The 23,616-nt window shown below is 39.5% G+C and overlaps 1 protein-coding gene across 1 annotated transcript; it reads left to right on the plus strand.

The window, feature by feature from the left end:
* The first annotated feature begins 105 nt into the window (after positions 1-105).
* On the plus strand, positions 106-4,757 carry LOC139446009 (protein RD3-like). The gene is made up of 2 exons (XM_071227276.1): positions 106-178; positions 943-4,757. Exon 2 carries the CDS (start codon positions 1,007-1,009, stop codon positions 1,604-1,606), a length of 600 nt encoding a protein of 199 aa, XP_071083377.1. The 5' UTR covers positions 106-178; positions 943-1,006; the 3' UTR covers positions 1,607-4,757.
* The last annotated feature ends 18,859 nt before the right edge of the window (positions 4,758-23,616 follow it).

Consider the following 23,616-nt stretch of genomic DNA (forward strand, 5'->3'; position numbering starts at 1 on the left):
TGAAACCAGCAATGATTGGTTGCAATAAAACCCAATTAACCAATCAAATAAAACGTGTCTCTACACGCAAAACGCGTCTGCTATCAAACTTATTCCAAGGAAGAACCTGCCTTGTGTCTTAGGTGAGACCTATTGTGCGGAAAAGGGCGATTTTGTTGTCCGTTTATGTCCGTATAAGGTAATACATTCTTTTCCGTATTGTCTATGTTTTGGATTTAGTTTTTAAACTTTTGATTCTGACGTATGTTGCATCAATGACGGGTGTCAACAATAGTGAAGTTGTTGATGAATCGTTTTGGTCTACTGAAGCTGTACAAGCCATAACAGACTTGGTATCGAAGGGTACAATGCGAGTAGTCATTCGTATTTCGGCAAACAGTAGCATTTCTTAAAATTGTTTACTGCAAGGGCATACACGATCAGACAACTTGTTCAATCCGTCAGTTTAATCTGTTCTGATTCCGTTAGACCACGGATCCTTTAGGCCTAATGACAGATTGAGTTGCTCTTGAAAATAGAAAATATTATTATATAACATATTCAATACTAAAGAGTATGCATATATGTATGAATATATTTTTATAACATACCCAAATATATAGATTATAAAGTCTCCTATAGATAAGACCAGTTGTATTATTGCCTGGGTAGGGAGGCAGGATTATAGTCAGTTGATAGTTGGTATTATAGAATCTGTTTGCCACCTAGATATATCTCAAGAAAACTTATTTAGTATAGACATATTTACGCATGCCTCTTCAATCCATAGGGTTGTTTGTTTCAGGGTTAGGATAGGTAACCCCCATGCTTGGATCCTTGACACATATTACAGTCCGTTCTCACTGACATTCAATGTAATCAAATTATGTTTTTACTGTATTAATTGCAGCATATACAAATGATTCAAGATACCTCAACAATATCATTTGTATTTGATTACAGAAAGAAATCAGACTTGAAAATGTGAATGTTCTCACATCGCTGAATTGGTAGCGGTAAAACTAGAATGATGGCTTTCAAGTCTCTTTGGAACAGACGATGGCTCTCCACAGACACCTACAAACCACCTGAGAAAGATGAGCATGTGATGGTTGCTGATTCTCTCCTCTCAGAACTAGAGTTTCATATTCGTGATATTGATAAAAGGAATAGAGATAGGGAGGATGAAGATAAACGCCGCACTACAGGAGTGGATTACTCTTGGTTAGTCAGTGTTACACCAAAAGCTTATGAAGTACCCCAACTTGAACGTCTCGAATTGGAGGAACTTTGCTACAAGGTGTCGTCTAGTGAATGTGGTAAAATCATCTCACTGTTTCGAGATGCTGTGCTTCGTGAACGACCTGTTCGAGAGCTACCAGGTGTAATGAGGTCGTGTGTTCTTCAAGTCATCGAACAACGACCAAGGGAGGAAACCCTGTCTGAATGGGTTACCAAAAGGACTATGAGTCTCACAAGTCTCAAATTACGACCAAATCCCAAAGTTGCCCCCAGTTCTGGGATTGAGGATGTTGAAATGCAAGAAGGTGTTCCTCGGGAAACACGTGCTATGAGCATGCCTGACTTTAGTGTTGAGAGATCTTCAACATGTACAATGCGATTCTGATCAAGAAGTTATTGAATAACGCTCCAGTCGTATGCCTTGCTCAAAAGATCAACATTTATTTTGTCCATTTGCCAAATATATTTATCATGATTTTTCATGTTATTTGTTTAAAATGATACAGCTTTATGTATACACAGTTGTTTTTGAACATTTTGTTGAGGAATGTACAAAAATATATCCTGTTTACTATGAATAATATATAAAGGTGTTGACCAGATGTCTCTCAGTTCAAACAGAAAATACAGTATGTTCCGATATCAGCTGTAAGCCATGAAGGAAGGTTTGCTAATGGTGCCAAACGATTAGAAAGACAATATTAAGCCAAAGATCATACATGTTGACTAGCCAACTTGAGTCATGTATTTTCTCAAGATAATGTTATAATTTACTTAAAACTATTATGACCATGATGACAGATTTGCTAAAATAACTGGAATGCATCTTAAAATTTTAATGACAATTCACACAATATACAACACATTAAGTTAGTGCTTCTTCTAGACAAGTCTCATGTATAAAAATTTCAATATGTTCGAGATGAGCTCATTTTCTAGGACATTAATTGATTGCCATCCAAAATGTCCTTGATATTTTTCAATTTTAGTGATGGGGTAGAAACATGTCTTGCCAAAATTTTATATAATTTAAATGTCACAATGGCATACTTGTATGTCCCTAACCAAATCAATGATGTTAAGATTGCAAAAATATCCACGATCATGTCATATGCAAGTTAAGCATGTTAACATGGTTAAAAATAGGTGTATTGAATGAACATTATTAGTGTTGGGGACATGCAGACAGACTTTCATGACTGGCTAATTTAATGTTGCATTAGTATAGATTATATATTTATTCGTGACTTAGTTACAAGAAGGGAAACATTGCAAGACAGTCCTTACTTAATATATTCACATGATGAGATGAATTTGTCACATTGTGACATGGGGATATGGCTCCTGAGATAAATGATCCAAACAGTGTTCAAAATTAAGGATCAAAGCCAAAGGGTCATTGTCAAAACTTCTTGTTTAAGACAAAAGATTTAGGAGTCTTTGCCACAGTTCCATACCTGTTTCCAATCTAGACAAGAACTAGACGTTGCAATTTGTGCCTTGTGTGAATCTGAGACATTGTCTCTGTGTAATTAGGGTTATTATTACCCGTTAGATCGATATACATAATACATTTTCAGAAAGCAAAATGGTGTTTAAACAGTTTCAGTCAAACTTTCTGGTACTGCCTAATGGCCCGAGCCAATTCCCCCTTTTATTTCTGATGGCTAGATCTACTGGAAGTTATCGTTTTATGAGACATGTATAAACACAGATATTGAGAGATAATGTCTGAATATGTTACTCTATCAACATCGCCTTATTTTGCATATTTTCAGCATTTAGCAAAAGTTTGACTGAATTATGCTTGCTTTTCCTGTCATTCAAAATATTTGTTGTTTGTTTAACGCCACACTCAGCAATATTCCAGCTGTATGAGGGGCCCTTTAAATAATCAACTCTGGACCAGTCAATCGAGTGATTGACAACTTAAGCATTAATTTACACATTTCATATACGATATCATTCATCAACCAAGTCACCGATTCTGACCAGCCAATTCCGTTAGTTGCCTCTTACTAAACGCATGGGTTGCTGAAGACCAGTTCTAACCCAGATGTTAACGGGTCTCAAAATATTTAAGTATGTATAGTTAGATGTCGTCATGATTATTACCTTAGAATATGTCAGTGTTTTATCATCAGCCTTATCTATGATTTCATAATCAAAATCGCCTCATTATGTGCAATAATCATTGATGCATCCAATGGCTAGTGAATATTTATGATGTAAATTATGAACATGATAAAGAAAATGTGATAGCATCTCTTTAGCTTTCTTAGTCATGTTAGCATGGTTAGATGGTTATGGACTTGCTATTTAATATTCTGGGGATGGGGGTGTTGGAGAGAGAATATTTGTTTTGTCATTCCTTCAACATCTTCATCTTTTTCTCTACATGCTCTAAGAGGGAGAGTCAAACAATATTTTGTGGACCCACAACCAGAAATTGACACTAGTCCTATAGTCCTTGCCAAACTGCCTGATAGTTAGGGTTTCTAAAGACCTGTAGAAATTTGCCACTTTTAAGGGTTTTGCTATATGTTATCATTATAAGGAGTAGTAGACAAAAATAGTTAGTTTCTATCATTGACAACCCATTTTGTTCTGGACATTCAGTAAACAATTATATATTTTTGTTAAAACCTGAAGCAAAATGATTTGTTTCTAGTATTTTCTGGAATAATTTATATTTTACCCCAAAAATCTAGGCTCCTTAGAATATTAATGTTTGGTCTGTGAGTACTGTAGTAAAAACAATACAGCTTGAAACAATATGTTACTGTGAGAGAGGCTAGGACATGTTTTAATATGTGATGACTTGAAGTTGGCAATGTAGATGATATAGGGAATTGATTATGTACTTAATATTCAAATGTATGCAACTTGCAATGTCTGTTACGATGTGTATGTTATAAATATAAATATATCTTCTTGTTATGTTACCATGGTTACATCATATACATGATGTAGTATGCTATTAGTTTCCCTAGAGATGTCCATGAAAACCTGTTTAGCATACTGTAGTGAGCTGAAACACATCACTGATACTAATGTAATACAATGCATGATATTGTCATGATTATACATGTATCTGTCAAACCATTTTACAAACTGTTTGATTTATCAACTACAAGTGGTACTGTTCAACACTTATGGGTACTGGTATGTGTATTGGTATGAGCACTGGTATGGATACTGGTATGAGCACTGATGTGTGCATCGATATGGGTACTGGTATGCACACTGGTATGGATACTTGTATGAGCACTGCTGTGTGCACTGGAATGGGTACTGGTATGCACCCTGGTATGGATACTGGTATGAGCACTGCTGTGTGCACTGGTATGGGTACTGGTATGAGCACTGCTGCGTGCACTGGTATGGGTACTCATGAGCACTGGTATGTGTATTGGTATGGGTACTGGCATGAGCACTGGTATGGATACTGGTATGAGCACTGCGGTGTGCACTGGTATGGGTACTGGTATGAGCACTGCTGTGTGCACTGGTATGGGTACTAGTATGTGCACTTGTATGGGTACTGGTATGAGCACTGGTATGAGCACTGCTGTATGCACTGGTATGGATACTGCTATGAGCACTGCTATGTGCACTTGTATGGGTACTGGTATGAGCACTGCTGTGTGCACTGGTATGGGTACTGGTTTGTGCACTGGTATGGGTAATGGTATGAGCACTAGTATGGGTACTGGTAAACAGTGGTATGAGCACTGGTATTTGTTCTGGTGTAAACAGTGGTATGAGCACTGGTATGTGTATTGGTATGAGCACTGCTGTGTGCACTGGTATGGGTACTGGTATGAGCACTGCTGTGTGCACTGGTATGTGTAGTGGTGTGAGCACTGGTATGGCCGTGTTGCTTTATTGGTCAAGCTCACTTTGAACTATTGTTGATACTATATCTGACATGTTTACATGTTTACACGTTGGTGGTAAAACTGGTACTATGTTTTGGTGGACTACAATTTTCTGAATGTATGTGAATGATATCAAAGGCATTACATGTATCAGTTTTTATCATGTTTATGCAACATTGGAAAGACTGCATCTGAATTGTCAATATTTTGTGATTTTTGATCTGGAGTAAATCATTCCTGCTTTTCATTCCATCATTTTGTATTTACAAAGTTTTAGTCATTGTTTATTCTTTCTCAATGCCAGATCAGTGTTAGTTGTTTTACAATTTTGTTTGTAAGGGTGTGCGGTATTATCAGTATATCGGTAAATTGAGGTTCATTCTTTCTACGATACGTATCACAATATCATTTTTTTAATGATGGATATATTTTTTAAAGATTATTTTCTTTCCAAATGCCTCTGCTACCCCGCAGCATGCATCCGGGGCTGCAAGTTGGCTGCGTATTAAATGACTGAGTAAACATCATGTCGTACCGGCATCTTATTTTGTTCCATTTATGAACTTCAATTCATACCTTAATGTATCAGATTGCTGCTGAATTCCAAATTTATAATTATACAATATATCGTGATACGTATCGCCTTGTGCATCGCAAAATATTGTGTTACACTTTAAACCTCCAATACCCGTCCCTAATTGTTTCTATGTTTTACTTGAACAATTTTTATTTTTATTTTAGTTCTATTTCAGTCCTTTCCCCTATTTCTTAACATGATTTGTGTGTTGAATACATTTCCTGAGTTGTTCTTTGATATTTATTTTGTCTTTTTATGCAATTATTGCTTGCTAATAGAAACCTAATAAACCATGCTATATGCATGCATTGTTTATGTAACCAGTACTATTTCTTTTTCCTTCTGAGTAACCAAATCTGAACTGGTGTCTAAAGTCCATGGTATTCCTTGTTTATAAGCAACTTGCTTTGCCATTCACTCATATTTGTGGAAATTAGTATTAAGAATAAACGCTAGTGTGTATACATTGGGGCATGTCTGTCAGTAATATGTTTAATTTTTTTTTTAAATATTTAATGCAACAATAATACTAGAAAATCTTGACTGAATATTTTTTTAACCAATCCATCATAATGCTAAAAAACATTGAACGTTTCTTAATTCGCTTCTTGATTTCTTAGAACAAAAATGTCATCGGCTATAGCTATTCTTAGGAATGTGTATAATGAATGGAAAATAGCATTGTTTTGCAGAGAAATCAATTGCTGCTATTAGATGTGTTTAATTGTTAGCATTTAAAGGAGTGGCAACCATGAAATATCTTATCCTCACTCCATGTCATCATTCAGTTCACACTCTTTCAGATATTTTTGGCACAATTTTTGAAAAGTAATGTTCAAATGTGCACTATTTGATGAATCCTGGTCGAAACACTGTGCTTACTTTCAATTCAAGCTTCCTAACTTCATATCATATGTTTTGTTAATGTAAGATGGAATCTGATAAACTCTTTGGTAATAATGCAAATCATTTTCTGTTACTTAATGTGTTTACCATGACAAAATGTGATATTTTCCCTACTTTCGCCAATAATGTTGGTAGCTGTAGGTATTTATTGCCAGTTCAAAAGATGCATTTACCCCCAGTCATTGTAGTCATTATTGATTTCCTCAATAAAGACATTTCTTTTATTGATGTGTCCCATTATTTATTCTTTGGCCTACATGTACAGTTGATCTAACTTACAGGTAAAACTGGAAGTAGGGTGGCCCAGTTGTCTCAGGTGTTGCAATCCCCTTGGACGCACCACAGAAAGTTATTGTAGTGGGTTGGGAGCTCCTGGATTTCACCAAAGTGGTAAACGTCTGAGACCAATATCACTTGGGGCTTTCCTCCCACATTAAGCAGACATGAATTACTGGAATACTGTTCAAAGCTGAGTTAAACCCAACTCGTTCATGCCTTCCTTGAAAGTTTTATGTAGACATTAAGAAGACCATTAATTTGGGGATCAGGTGAACAAAAACGCTCTGTAGTCTCTAAACTTTATATCTAATTAATGTCACAGTTGGACAACACAAGGAAAGTAAAGTTTGGTGTGTTTTTTCTCCCATCTTTGCTGGGTCACCAGAAGCGTTCTGTATGTGAAGCACACAGGGGGCCTGTTAACTGGCACTGGTGAAGGGAACAAGGTTCAATAAGCTCTGAAATATTTTTTCTCCCATCCACTCACAGGGATTTAGCGGCAAAAGCATGGGAGGATGGACTTACGACAGATGACGGTGCAGACAAATCAAATTAATTTCGATCTTTGTTGAGGAAACGAGGTTAATTCCAACAGAGATTCAATAATCTGACTGAAAGAACAATCAAATTGGGACAGGCGTTTCAGAATCTACAGGTCGGTAAGGACATTCTGATGATTCAGCACTGGGTCGGTCATTCCAAGGTTGTCATTTGAACATGTGGGTATAAACTTTCATATATTCTATGTGATATAACCTCGTTGTTATAAGGTTGGTTCATCCATTGACTTGTATATAGGTCCGTGGTTCTTCCAACTGAACTCCGGGGATCAATATCCCATATTGGTACAGTGTATGTAGTCCATTATAAGGTTGTTCCCCGCTGTGATATCGATGGAATTGTGATAACCACTCTAACGCACGCAAAATATATTATTTCTCATTATATCCATATAAATTACACGAAGACCTGTCAACATTATAAAGGCGGGACTAGGCTCGTGTCGTTTGGCAGTTCTAGCTACTTGAAAAGTGATCATTTTTTGACAATCTTTGCAAGAAACAGATGAAAAAACAAACATGTCCTCATTGAATTACTGGCACAGAGAGAGAGAGAATGACATTTCACTGCCTGCGAGAAGGCGTGTGTTATGGGTTTCTTTTTCCAGCACCTTCAATCTTGCACTTTTCATTTTTATCTACAGTAGTTGTCCGTTTTTCCAGTTTCTCAAGAGCATCCAATCAGTGTGACATAGTCATGTTCTTCAGCTGTTGATCACCCTGTCAAGATACTCAGACCTGTTGACGCTTGTTGGCATATGTTCACGTTTGACATCAAACATACCTTAGTGTATATATTAATCTATTATATTAGAAACAAATTCTCAGATTCACACACGGCTTTAATCACAACGTCGACCAGACATTGACTGAACATGGACACCTGGTTGTAGAGCAGCGTCCCTCTTCAAGAAATCACGAAAATAAATATTCAAAATTATTAGAAAGATTCTTTCCATGCATCACAAAATGGTCCCATTTCATAACGATCATGGGTGAGAGATCAGTTTCTGGAAATACACGTCTATATTATGAAGAAAGTTTGACATTTGAAGTTAGTGGATGATGCTCCAGCACAGCTTCATCAGTCATACAACGGGATGCAGGTCGATATCACAAAGGTCATCTTGGGCAGATTCCGATTCCTAATGCTATTCCATTCTAGGACGGTCCCTCGGCGCATATAGACTTGCCATTACCTTCAGATGTTATTTTCTCACTGTAGATGGTAATGTCAGAAAGAATAACAAGAAAATTGCGATGAAAGAAGACATTTTATCGATCATGGGAAGAGCCTTATGAATACATGCTCGTCTTTGAATTGATGTTATGTGAGTGTAGAATGGGTCTGTGATTACATGTGCCATGAAGTATCTTGTGTATGGTCATAAATATTACATCTTCCATTGATTGGTAATAAAATTGAGACTTAACTTGCAAACCAGATTCCAAAATACAGAAACCTAATGTGGGCTTTTCATCTTGGAATCCAATTCACAACCGAAAATATTGGAGAAAGAAGTGATGTTCATTCTTGCCACGGAACTAATATAACTAATTCCTTTAAGCGATTTGTATATACTCTGATAACCCATGTAAACGCTAGGACATAAGCTGTTTAAACGACACTCAATTGTGTTATTATACCGCGTAGGGCTGTTGCAAGTCTATAAGCCAAGACTCTCTCAGAGACCTATCTCAGTCTATCGATTTCTAGTAGTGCAGAAATGGGCAGTCTCATCTTGGAGCCACAACCTTCATTCACTAAAAACAAGCTCATGTGTGTGGTATCAGTATTAGAGGCGTCAAATCACCCCCGAATGCGGCACGGAAATAGCACCGCGGCTATTATCGGTTCTATCAAATCTGATTTAGGAGAATAAAAATAAAAGGTATCTCGAAAACATGGAATGTAAAAGGATCGATTGACATAGTACATGTGGGTATTAAAAGATGCCAAATCTGTCTGTGGTATTTATGGAAACAGTTATGTCTAATCACGCAGATATGAGCTGTATAACTCCTCCATTAACCCAGCCACAGACCACCACCCGCTCATCTGTGACTCGTTACGTGTGATAGTGTATTGCCTCATGGAATATATGGTATAGCGTGGGTTGCTGGTGGTCGACGTCACAAAGGATTGTGGGCTATTTGCCGACTGTAGGAGTATCTGCACCACTTATCTGCTTCCCACTGTCATTTTGTGTTGGTTTTAGATTAGCTTAAGTTTGTTTTTAAAATTCCAATTCAAAACAGCTCTCTTGACGTATGCAAGTTGCAAACTATTTCACACTAGGTTTTCTAAGAACCTAAAGGCAATATATAAGTATGTTCTTATGCAGTGGTTGACAGTTCACCATCGTCAATACTTCACAGGTTTTGAGAAATGTAATGTTTACAAAACCTGTAAACCTGTGCACTATTGACGATGCCACCCATGATTGGGCCCAAACTTCTGTATGACTTTATCATGTACATCATGTGATGGGTCCTGGTTAGAACTGGTCTTCAGCAACCCATACTTCTCAGGCGACAATGCATGTAGTGAAAGATGACTAACAGGATCGGGTGGTCAGGATCATGACGTCAATCACTGTATGGTCTGGTCTAGACTCGATTATTTACAGACCGCTGTGATATAGCTGGAGTATATTGCTGAGTGTTGCCTTAAACAACAAACAAACAAACAATACACAACACAATAGGTCCCCCGTTGTTTCCGAGAGCCGGCTAATATGTGGATCGAGTGGCTAAGCTCTGTGACTCAGCTGAGTACTTGTCATAATACGCCGCGGGCGTGTATCGTTGGTCATGTATTCAGACATTGCTTTTCTCGACTAGTACAATCCGCTGCGATATTCGTGTAGCTGAAGTATTGCTGCAGCGTAAACAACACACGCTGTATCCACATGTTACAAAAGCACGTTCAATATTTTAACGTAACGGCTGTCCAATTTACACGACCCATCTCAATCTTTTGTGTTTTGTACGATTTTCCCCTATATTTTCCTATCATAACTCCATTAATTTGTCCCAACTCTGCAATGTAGGTGGCACGGGTGGCCAAATCGTCTAAGGCGCCGCGAATCGCTGTGCAGAGTTGCGTCCCTTGGGCACGCCAGAAACCTATGATTTATGGGTTCGAATTCCGGTTCATTCCGATTATGTTTCTAGGTTATCAGCACCATACCCGTGATCTTGGGTTTCATCAAAGTGGTAAACGTCTGAGACCTGCATCACTTCGGGCTTTCCTCCCACATTAAGCTGACACGCCGCGATATAACTGGAATACTGCTAAAAGCGGCGTTAAAACCAACTCACTCACTCACTGGAATGAAGGATGTTATCTGACGTGGCCGGCTTCTATAATGAGACAGCCAGTTCATTGTCGGACAGCAGCTTGAGTCATGACACCTAAAAGTAACCATGGGATCATTACCTCCAACGCTATACACACATTACATGGAGATAAGTTTATGAGGCATAATTATAGTCACTGCATGTCATCTAGGCCAAATTAATATAAGTGACGCTATACGGTATGCCGACATGGCAACACCGACTGAATACCGCCATGTCTAACGGTGAGTGACGACAGTGAGTGAGTTGAAAGTCACGTCTACAATATTTCTGCCATATATTTTCACAAGACAAAGTAATACATTATTATTTTCTTTAAAAAAAACTGCCAGAAAAAGACAGTCAAACTACTAGTTACACCACAGGTTTGTTATTAAAATTAAATGACTCCACAATATTGAAATCAGGCTACAGATCTCCAGCACTCAAAAGATGGTCGGTCACCTTACCAGAGGCCATGGGGATTTATCGAACCTCTGGTATACCTGCGTGGATCCATAGCAGGATTTACGCCATATGTCTAAAAGAGGTTGGAAGATTTTATTTTTGTTGTTGTTTAACGCCACACTCAGCAATATTGCAGCTATATAAAGGCGGTCTGTAAATAATCGAGTCTGGACCAGACATTCCAGTGATTGACCATCATTCTACGCATTTAGGATAGGATGACATGCATCCACCAAGGCAGCGAGCCTGACCACCCGATCCCGTTAGGTGCGTGTTTTGTCACATTTCACAATGTGGCCGCATCAGTCCAGTGACTTGCTGACTACTGACTTCCACTCTGAGATGCCCTGATACTCCCCGCTTTTTGCAATATTCCAGAAATAACGCAGCAGGGAACACCAGAAATGGGTTTCACACATTGTGCCTTGTGGGGAATCGAACCCGGGACTTTGGAGTGACGAGCGAACACTTTAACCACGGGGCTATCCCACCGACCCCTTGACCCGAGAGGGTCAATCTCCAAAGAATATTAAAGGGTTGACTGCTGTTTATGGGGAGACATTCTGTCATATGCCACAAACAAAAGTCGTGAAAGAATGTCAGTTTGGGAGAGAGAGTTTAGTAGACGACTCCGCTCTGGTCTACCCACCGTTGGCACCACAAATGAAAACAATGATAGCCCCTGATATTCCTGTCACCGGGGGCGGTCGGGTAGCCTAGTGGTTAAAGCGTTCACTCGTCACGCCGAAGACCCGGGTTCGATTTCCGACATGGGTACAATGTGTGAAGACCATTTCTGGTGTCCCCCGCCGTGATATTGCTGGAATATTGCTAAAAGCAGCGTAAAACCATACTCACTCACTCACTTCTTGTCACCGATATTTCAAATTTGGAGACGTCCTACCATAAAATGTTTTGAAAGCTTTATTAAACAACGTTCACCATGTATATTGTGTATATGCGCCATTAACTGTATGTTTTCTTTTAAATTACATTCTGTGATATTTCCTTACCATTTTATTATAAATATTTTTATGCCTTTCACGTGATCTGTAAAATGAATCAGTTTCGGCAGACAATCGAGACTGGTTGTTTTCTGGTGTTGACGCTTTGTATTTAATGAATGTGTAATTGTTTCCGTCGCCATAATGCCGACATATGGCCGAGGCAAAATTTAATTTCAGCACAATCGCCCAGTTACTTGGTCTAACTCATAAATCTACACAACAATTGGTGTTTCCTTGGAAACAACGACGATAATTTTCAAACCAGATCTAGAGCACACTCAATGAAGAAGATATAATAGCGAAGAAACCCATTTCCACGGTATTTTAGCCGTATTGTGACTAGAACAGGCTGTATATTAATAAAATAAATTAATATTAATATATTAAAACCTGCCAACAAAGAGCAGTTCAGTAAGTAGCAATATATAACATATACATTTTCAAAACTAGTTTGGTAATATTTAAAAGAGGAAACGATTACTTACAGACACAAGATAAGAACGAGTTATTAGTTAGGGCACCACACTAGGTACCGGGACGGTTCCTCTGCTATGTGCATGGTGCCCCAGCATGATTTACACCATCCCTTTAGTCGCATGCGATATTCAAGAAGTTTAACTTAAAAATTAAAATGCCAAATATTCTACGTTTAAAAGTTGGACATGCATACAAACACTTTTAATGACGTCAATTTTATATAATTAAATTTTCGTTGTGTTCATGGAAATTCCTGCATTCTGATTAGCTGAATTGGTCACGTGTTATTGCATTCATTTCCCAATGAATGTAAAAAATTAAGCCACGCCCACCGCTGCGCACTACTTTTATTACTGCGGAATGTCGGGGAATCCCAATATTACAGTCGAGGGAATTCCCTTTCTGCTCACGTGTATCGTCATGCCCAGGACATTTAACGACTTTCATGCATATTCATTGTCCAAACTACCCTTTGAAACCGAAGGCCGAGAATGAATGAAACAGCAAACGTGCAGGCTCGCTCGCCAGTTTTTTTTCCCCGCTCGCCTCGGTTCAACTTTCATGTCTTCGCGTTTCATTTCTAACTAGCATTTCTCCAACTGTTTTACCGTAATCAGAGAAGTAATGTTTGAATCACGCAGTAAATGACCATGTTATTTGAAACAGCCGCCTTCTCTCGGACATATTTCTTCCTTCTGACTGTTGCAAGTCTTTTCGCCTCTTGCCTTAATTGACAGGTCAAATGAACATTGTTTTAATCCCACTCTCCGTTGATTGGCTACTGACTGTGTAGGCGTGTCAAGTTATGTGCATGAATTAAACGATCACCTGATTCATGTCACGCCACTGTATGTATTCCTACACCTGGAATGTTCATCAATGCCGTCATTTTTGTCTGATTTGATATATGCAACTGTTTTGGGTTAAACTATTGTAGATAAAACATGTTTAACGTTGTCGATGTGCAAACTTTTGTAAGAATCCGCTACGCGGATCCATACAGTTTGCACATCGGTTTTTCGATTCATACCTCAATGAACCGAAAAAAATACACAGTCAATCCTTAAATAATTTTTTAATTTGAAGTATACACGATATACGGCTTATCCATTGGACGAGAGGTCGGTCACATGAACGCGACATTGACGTTCATAAGTGTATGAACGACACAATTTGACGTTCATACGTTTTTCACGAGACCGTGTTCTTTAAATGACGTAAGCACTGACGGACTACTTCCACATTCCTGGGGAAACCCCTAGGAATTCCCTAGAACGAAAACATGCATAAGCGTTCTTTCTGATCATTTAAAACCTTTATTCTTGGTCTCAGCGTTTCAGTATACATTGAGTATGTCAGAGAGCGTGACTGCATGATTGTTCACGAATATCCTCGCTACGGCCCATCCTAATGAACAAACGACAAAATGCACATCTAAACTATCGTAGTATCGACTCGATCCGTGCCTAGGCTGACATTGACCGTCTCCAGCAATCTATGAATTTGCCTTTGTGTCTGTTTGACGCATCTTTATTCACCTTTCAATGATCGGCCAGTAGATCAATGATGACTAACACATGTAACCGCCACAGGTTCATTAACAACTTCGGAAATCTCGCCCGTCGCAAGCTGCGACGTTCATACAGTTTGGCCCTCACTCTATGAAGGTTCATACTCCAATGAGCTCACACAAAGTGAATGTCAATTCATAAATATATACTCTTTCTGGGAGAACAATAATATTACGTTATTTCAACCCGCTAGTCGAGGGTACAGCCACTAATAATATTAGGTACAAGTGAGGCATTACCAATTGACAAAATATGAAACTCAAACATGACATAAACATTTATAAATCATCATAATTCGTTTAAAAAGCACAATAATAATAACGATTAACCTCATTAAAACTGTCCTTGACTGATGTTACGCTAATAATCTCTTGTGATGGAAACATGTCAAGCAGGACATCTGTGACCGTGATTCTCTCATCACAAGGGATACAGACCGGAGGATCTTCAGCTTACAATAAATACTCATGTGTATAAGGAGAATGGCCAACACGACATCGTCGCATAATGACCTCTTCAAATCTGGCCTGACAATCCAAGTAGGTGTAACTAGTTTGGTTGACTTATTAGTAGCAGGCTTTAGCCGAGATATCTGCTCTACAGTTGCCTCTGATGCCAACATGACCTGCAGCCAAAAAAACATGGCATCTTTTACGACTAAGGACAAATGGAAATGACAGCTGGGAATGGATGATCCATTGTTCTATTTTTCATTGCATGGAGGTAGGTCAGACTATCAGAACATATGATCAAACAGCTTTTGAAGATATGTTTAGATCTTTCAAGGCTAAGCTGTAATGTAATTGTCGGTGCCAGTCAAGTCTGCCATATCTCAATAAACAGTAAACAAGAGAGACATTATTAGTCTCATTTTTATAACTTGCGTCTTACTGCAAGAGTGACATGATTACATTTGAAGTAGTTGGTACTGATGTATGTTAAACTGAGGGCCAAAAGAAACGTTACCAACATTAACTGATTTGCCACTTTGAAACAAAGATTCTAACCTGTCCAAAAACAGTAAAGAACACATCTCACGAACACAGCCTTCATGTTCTCTGTCGAGATATTGATGTTTTTCAGCAAATTTTTAAAACATTCTTTCCCAAATTATCGTGCAAATCTGTTCAAAATAATTGGTTGTGATGATTAACACCAACGAACATGCCAAGACTGACCGCTGTCCAGAGGGAGAGAGCCATAGGTATGCTGCAGATGGGAGCGACACAGACAGCGGTTGCCATTAACATGAACTGCTCCAAGATGACAATTACCAGACTGGTCGCACGTCTCCGACAGACTGGCAGAACCGCAGACAGACGACGGAGTGGCAGACCAAAGGTCACGACCCCGTAGGATGACCGCTTTTTACGGGTACTTCATCTGAGGAACAGACTTCTTGCTGTGACGTCATCAGCTGCCAACAGCTTAGGAAATCCGGTTAGCAGACAAACAGTGACCAGACGACTACAACATTATGGCCTCCAGGCCTATCGCCCTTTCAAGGGCATGACCTTGACCCGTCAACATCGACGTTCCAGATTGACCTGGTGCAGGCAAACTCAGAGATGGTAACAAAGGGAATGGCGGCTAGTGCTGTTTTGTGAAGAGAGCAGGTTCCAACTCTTGAAACCTGATGGGCGGACGCGAGTTTATCGACGACGTGGTGAACGTACGGCTCCTTGTTGTGTCAAGGAGGTGGAAACTTACGGGGGCGGAAGTGTGATGGTCTGGGGCGGCATTTGAGGGGACGAGAAGACGGAACTTGTCAGCATCGAAGGCAATCTGACAGCACAACGCTACATTGACAATATCTTACGGCCAGTGGTTCTTTCTTTCATCCAGCGTCAACAACGGTCGGTGTTCCAACAAGATAACGCCACACCCAATAAAGCCCGTATTACTAGAGACTTCCTCAACGCCAACAACGTGACTGTCCTGTCGTGGCCAGCTCGATCACCAGATCTGTCACCCATAGAACATCTCTGGGACCAGCTGGGGCGTCGTCTTCGGAAACGTCAACATCCTCCCTTCACGAGACAAGCGTTGATCGTTGCCCTCCGTGAGGAATGGAATTGGATACCTGCTGTCGATGTGAGGACGCTACTCAATTCGACGCCGCACTCGAAGATGCATTGCCGCTCATGGAGGTCATATCCCGTATTGAACGGTCTGGGCCGTCGTCACCTTAAAGTTGTAACCAATGTAGTTGATCGAATACTGGACGAATGACCCTTGTCAAAAAAATTCCCTGTTGGAGGTAAAGGACTTTGTTGTTGAATTAGTAAATTCGCATTTTACTGCTCTGAATGATGAATTTCTACAATACACAATTGTTATTGCTGCTTCAAATTGTGTTGGTCATATTTTATCCTAGAAATATCGTTGGTAACGTTTCTTTTGGCAGTCAGTTTATTTATATAATGTTAATATTTGTCAATATATCTTTTCTTATTAATAAACTCATTAACATTATTATATTGATTCTGGAGAGAATAATTCTACTAACAACCATGAGTGATGTAGTTTCAGGGAATATGTCTAAAACGCTTGTTAATTCAGGGAACATGTGTAATACGTGAAGACTTTCGGGATTAAGCATATTCCCTGCGTGAATAACAGAATCTGTCACTTAATGATTATATTAATTACATAGAAACAAAATCTCAGATTCACACACGGCTTTAATCACAACGTCTAGACATTGACTGAACATGGACACCTGGGTCCCGTTCCTCAAAGCGATCTTAGCACTACGATGATCGTAAACCTATGTTAAAGTATGGGACTTACGATCACCTTAGTGCTAAGATCGCTTTGAGGAACGGGGCCCTGGTTGTAGAGCAGCGCCCCTCTTCAAGAAATCACGAAAATAAATATTCAAATTTATTAGAAATATTCTTTCAGTCACAAAATGGTCCCATTTCATAACGATCATGAGTGACAGATCAATTTCTGGAAATACACGTCTATATAATGAAGAAAGTTTGACATTTGAAGTTAGTGGATGATGCTCCAGCACAGCTTCATCAGTCATGCAACGAGATGCAGGTCGATATCACAAAGGTCATCTTGGGCAGATTCCGATTCCTAATGCTATTCCATTCTAGGACGGTGCCTCGGCGCATATAGACTTGCCATTACCTTCAGATGTTATTTTCTCACTGTAGATGGTAATGTCAGAAAGAAAAACAAGAAAATTGCGATGAAAGAAGACATTTTATCGATCATGGGAAGAGCCTTATGAATACATGCTCATCTTTGAATTGATGTTATGTGAGTGTAGAATGGGTCTGTGATTACATGTGCCATGAAGTATCTTGTGTGTGGTCATAAATATTACATCGTCCATTGATTGGTAATACGATTGAGACTTAACTTGCAAAACAGATTCTTAAATATACAGAAACTTAATGTGGGCTTTTCATCTTGGAATCCAATTCACAAACGAAAATATTGGAGAAAGAAGCGATGGTCATTGCGACGGAACTAAGTCCTTTAAGCGATGATATACTCTGATATCCCACGTAAACGCTAGGACATAAGCTGTTTAAACGACACCCAAGTGTGTTATTATACCATGTAGGACTGTTGCAAGTCTATAAGCGAAGAATTACTCAGAGACCTATCTCAGTCTATCGATTTCTAGTAGTGCAGAAATTGGCAGTCTTATCTTGGAGCTACAACCTTCATTCACTAAAAACAAGCCCTTGTTTGTGGTATCAGTATTAGAGGCGTCAAATCACCCCCGAGTGCGGCACGGAAATAGCACCGTGGCTATTATCGGTTCTATCAAATCTGATTTCGGAGAATAAAAATAAAGGGTATCTCGAAAACATGGAATGTAAAAGGATCGATTGACGTAGTACATGTGGGTATGAGAAGATGCCAAATCTGTCTGTGGTATTTATGGAAACAGTTATGTCTAATCACGCAGATATGAGCTGTATAACTCCTCCATTAACCCAGCCACAGACCACCACCCGCTCATCTGTGACTCGTTACGTGTGATAGTGTATTTCCTCGTGGAATATATGGTGTAGCGTGGGTTGCTGGTGGTCGACGTCACAGAGGATTGTGGGCTATTTGCCGACTGTAGGAGTATCTGCACCACTTATCTGCTTCCCACTGTCATTTTGTGTTGGTTTTAGATTAGCTTAAGTTTGTTTTTAAAATTCCAATTTAAAATTACTTTCTTAACGTTTGCCAGTTGCAAACTATTTCACACAAGCTTTTCCAAAATTTAAAGGCTATTTGTAACTATGATGCAGTGTTTGAGATTGTCTGTTATATTGCTGCGCCACACATGGTTTTACGTGAATCAGTTTCGGCAGACAATCGAGACTGGTTGTTCTCTGGTGTTGACGTTTTGTATTTAATGAATGTGTTATTGCTTCCGTCTCTATAATGCCGACACATGGCCGAGGCAACATTTAATTTCAGCACAATCACCCAATTACTTGGTCTAACTAATAAATCTACACAACAATTGGTGTTTCCTTGGAAACAACGACGATAATTTTTAAAACCAGATCTAGAGCACACTCAATGAAGAAGATATAATAGCGACGAAACCCATTTCCACAATCATACGAAATCTGTACTAATTGCAGAGTTCGTTGTTGTATATTCCGTCTGGTAGAAGGTTTTAGATCGAATAAGGGAAGATTGTGTTTGAGTGAGTTAATTCGTATTGTCATCACATCGGCAATATTTTAGAAAAAAACAACTGGTTTGTGAGTATTTAAAAGAGGAAACTTTTACTTAGCAAGACAAGATGAAAACGGGCCATAGATCACCAGAAACCAAGGTTAGGCTACTGTGCTGGAACCATGGTTCCCCAGCAGGATTGACACCATCGGTTCAGTAGCTGGCGATAGTTAGCAGGTTAAAATGCCTAACATACTACTTTTAAAAGTGTGGCATGCATAAAACTGCTTGACTGTATCGGCTTTTCCATCACAAGGGATAATTATCTCCAGGTTTCATCCATACAGGATCTTTTTAATGTAAGTTCTCGTTTAATTCTTAGATTTTTAAAAGATATTGTTGTAAAAAGGACATTTTTTTTAATTTCGAAGAATGAATTAATAACTGTGATTGTTAATGGCTGTAAGGGGATTGAAGTAACGTTAAATAATTGTCTTCCTGAGAAGGTACATAAGTCCTATTTCATTCAAAGTATTTTTCATTTAACATGGTTTAAATCGCAGAATACTTGTTTGTTTTTAAATGCTTTGGCTTAAACTTTCTAACAATCACCAGTTGCCAGAGGGATGGTGTAAATCCTGCTGGGGTACCACGCAGGAAGCAGATGTACCGTAAGTCCCCTGGTCCCTTCTTGTATGGTGGCTTAACGTTGGTGGCTGGTGATCTCTAGCCAACGTTTATAATGTATTGTACTGATTGGTCAAAATTTTATAGTTACTTGCTAGTTTTGTATTTATAGCTGTGATACTCTAGTTCTTTTACTGTCCTTTGACGACAGATTTTAAAGTCTATATTTATGTCTTATTACTGTACAACTTGATTTAGTCACGATATGGCTGAAATATTGCCGATGTGACTATAAATCTTAACTCACTCACTCACTCACCCTTGGGAAGGAAAATTTCTCTCATCACAAGGGATACACACGGGGTCACATTTCAATAAACATTCACGTGTAAAACGAGAATGGCCAACACGACAAAAAAACCAAGATACCCTTCTCAACTAAGGACTAATTGAAATGACAGCTAATTAAGAATGGATGATACATTTTTCGATTTTGGATTGCCAGTAAGCAGGATAGACGATTAGAAAGTATGATAAAACTACTTTTGGAAAACTTTTTAATACATTGCTCAGCTAATAGTGTCGCCTGAGCTTCTGTTGTGTAAATCGGGCTTCGGTCGTATTTACACAGCGTAATTGTTTGTGACAGCAGCAGCTATTACGTTCTCCCATCCTTCGATCCATATGTGCCAATACTGGAATAAAAGGGATACTGGTTCTTTAGTTCATGAAATGCTTGTATATATGATAATTGACTGGCGTGAGACTTCTGCGGTGTCTCCAGTTGTAAGTTGATATCAGGTTGTAGAGATTGCCATGGTGGAGGTATTGATGTAATCGCAAGTGCGGATCCGACAGATCCGACAGAGGTCCAAAATATCAAAACTCTCTCTCAGTCAATTTTACTGCCTACAACATAGTACATTTGGTTTCCCTAAGTGTGTGGAGGAGGAGGGGTGGGGAGGGGGGATTAGGGGGGAGGGGGAGGAGTGTCCGGACCCCCTGGATCCATATTTGTCAATAGCAGAGAGAATTAAATGAGCATCTTTGAGATGAGGTTGCATGCGATGCCAAGTGGATGGAATTGAGTTTGGTTTCCTGTCATGTAACGCTGATGTGGAGGATAAAAGACGTTGTTGAATCTTGGATTAGATGGACTGGAGCACAGGTTAATCACATATTGCTATACTCCTATTGCTATGTATTCTCGTCTCAAACTAAGACAATGTCTATTTGCCCCCACATGCAAACTGTCAGTGAAGCCCCTGGCGGTGAATGGTGTCACGTTCTCCGGTATAGCATTCATGGGCTGAACCGTAGATGAAACAGCCGCAATGGCACCGCAGTTCAAAAGATATGCAGAAAGTGTTTCTCCATCCCCTCCCCACTTAGCATTTGATATCACCCTAAAGCCCGTCACACTAAACCAGCGCGACGACAGTATTTGTTGGAATCGCCAAGAAACCGATTTTTTTAATGCTTGCCGCCCCAACGTTTTGGGAAATCCTCTTTACGGTGTCATTTCCGGGTGAAAAGAAAACACGTGTTATTACAAAGAAATCTTTCTTAAAATAATAACGATGTCCAAATCACAAATAAATGAAGAATTACTGATTCTTGAAGAACAGAAACATCCGTGTCAGTATGCCATTACAAAGACGCCGAAATTGCAAATAATTCTTGGACAAACATCAGCAACGTTTGTCAATTTAATTAACTGAAAACAAATCCCTTTGCACATTTAAGATCTGAAACATTACGTATATCCAAGTGATATGTTATTTTCTATATTTCTTTAACAAATTTCGTCTTTATTTTGTAATCGACATGTTCCCTGCATTGAAGGGATGCCCAACTTTGGTTTGTAATAAAACGCACTGGACTGCACAGCGCTGGTTTAGTGTAGGAAGGGCTTAAGAATATCAAGCGCTTTCAAACATCTAGCTTCAATATTCTTCATATGAGTGATAACAGTAACAGTTATACACCAAAACGTGGTCCCCCTTTGACCACTTTGTTTTGAATGCTCACTAAAGTCTCTTTCAGGCCTTTTCGAGCTTTTCTAGCTCTTTACAATCGTTATTATACCATGGTGTATGACACGGGAATTTACAAGGTCTTCTTTCAGTGGCAGTGCTTATTCGGAAAACAATTCAATTTGGTAAGGGTCATTTATGAAATAAGTAGCTTTCAATTTACTACTGCATAAAGTACTTAAAGACAGACAATCCGCCCTGCCATTTAAAAATAGAATTATGGAGGTAGGGATGGTTTTAAGCACAGTAGGAAAGTGATCACTGCTGCACAAATTACCATGTTCTGACCAAGAATTCTTTTAAAGAGTTGCCCAATTTAGTCGCCTCTTACGACTAGCAATGGGGTGTAGGGGACTCATTCTACCCCGAGTCCTCACGGGGGAGGGGATATGTAGCCCATGTTGAATTTCGAAATTTCGAATAGCGGCATAAACTTGTGGGACGTACGGAGGATGTTTCAATGCGTTCCACGCCACAGTCATGCATGGCGACAACAGACTTGTGCACAGTGCCGTGTCCTGGTGGAACAAACACCTTTGAGTTTTCCACGAGGTTTGCCTTGATATTCTTACACAGTTGCCTGAGCAGATTAGCATGATATTGGCCATTAATGTTCTTACTTTCGGGAGCTAGTCCACATGTAGGATGTCTTTGCAATCCCAGAAAAACGAAGCTTTTGCTTCAGCTGAACTCATCACCCCCTAAAGTTGACACCATTACGCATGGATGTCTGTTAGAAGTGGCCCTTTCATTTGGAGATACTTGATGACCATTCGTGACCAACTCGTATTATTCCGGGACAAGCCGAATAGCGACTCGTGCCCCTCTCGTGGCCATTTTTGCGACCGGGTTCCGTCTTAGCGCAAACGGGCATACCTAAAACAATTGTCAACTCGTTGCGTAATGGTTCACACATTTTCCCCATATATTATATATATTTCAGATGCAATTTAAAGCACATCGGGACTTGCGGAATTATACAGTATGATTGAAACCTATTTAAGTGTGTCTTTGGTATATTTTTAGATACAAGACATATGTAAAGTCAAAAATTATTTCTGAGGGATTCTTTGACGAAGAACTTGAAATCATACGCGCATTCTGATTGGTTTGTCGTGTTTTCGAACATAACATTCATCGATAGGGGGACGAGTTTTCTTGCAAGTTACGGAAAGGGGCGAGTGGTGACGAATGACTTGATGACAGTATGGTTGCCATTTTTGTTCGTTATCATCAACAAAGAATACCTCTTCACTTTGATGCCTGCACATTTATGCTGCCTGGTTGTGAATTGGGTTCAAATGCAACCTGAAAGCATAGAAAGTAGTGTGTTTAATACACGAAAACCGTTCAGGATACATGCTCAGACCTTTTAAGTAACCCGTCGTATGTCATTATGTGATTGGGGGCACGGGTGGCCCAGTCGTCTAAGGCGCCGTGATTCGCTGTGCAGAGTTGCGTCCCTTGGGCACGCCAGAAACCTATGATTGTGGGGTCGAAGCCCGGTTCGCCCCGATTATGATTCTAGGTTTGTCAGCACCATACCCGTGCTCGTGGGTTTCACCGAAGTGGTAAACGTCTGAGACCTGCTTTCCTCCCACATTAAGCTGACAAGCCGTGATATAACTGGAATAATGTTAAAAGCGGCGTTAAACCCAACTCACCCACTCACATTATTTGATTAGTTTGTATACTACTCAAAAGTAGTCAAAGAATACCCGATTCTTTAGTAATATGGTTTTGGTGGTGTGTACGGAGAAGACTTGTGTTGTTGGGTTGAGGGAGTCGGCTGTGTAATGTGTGTCCAGTCTGGTTGTTGGTTGGTTGGTTTGCTGTTTAACGCCGCACTCAGCAATATTCCAGCTATATGACGGCGGTCTGTAAATAATCGAGTCTGGACCAGACAATCCAGTGATTAGTATCATGAGCATCGATCCACGCAATTGGGATCGATGACATGCATCAACTAAGTCAGCGAGCCTGACCACCCGATCCCGTTAGTCGCCTTCTACGG

The sequence above is a fragment of the Haliotis cracherodii genome, unplaced genomic scaffold (assembly GCF_022045235.1).
Source record: "Haliotis cracherodii isolate W230 unplaced genomic scaffold, xgHalCrac1.p SCAF_6, whole genome shotgun sequence".
Classification (NCBI taxonomy): Eukaryota; Metazoa; Mollusca; class Gastropoda; order Lepetellida; family Haliotidae; genus Haliotis; species Haliotis cracherodii.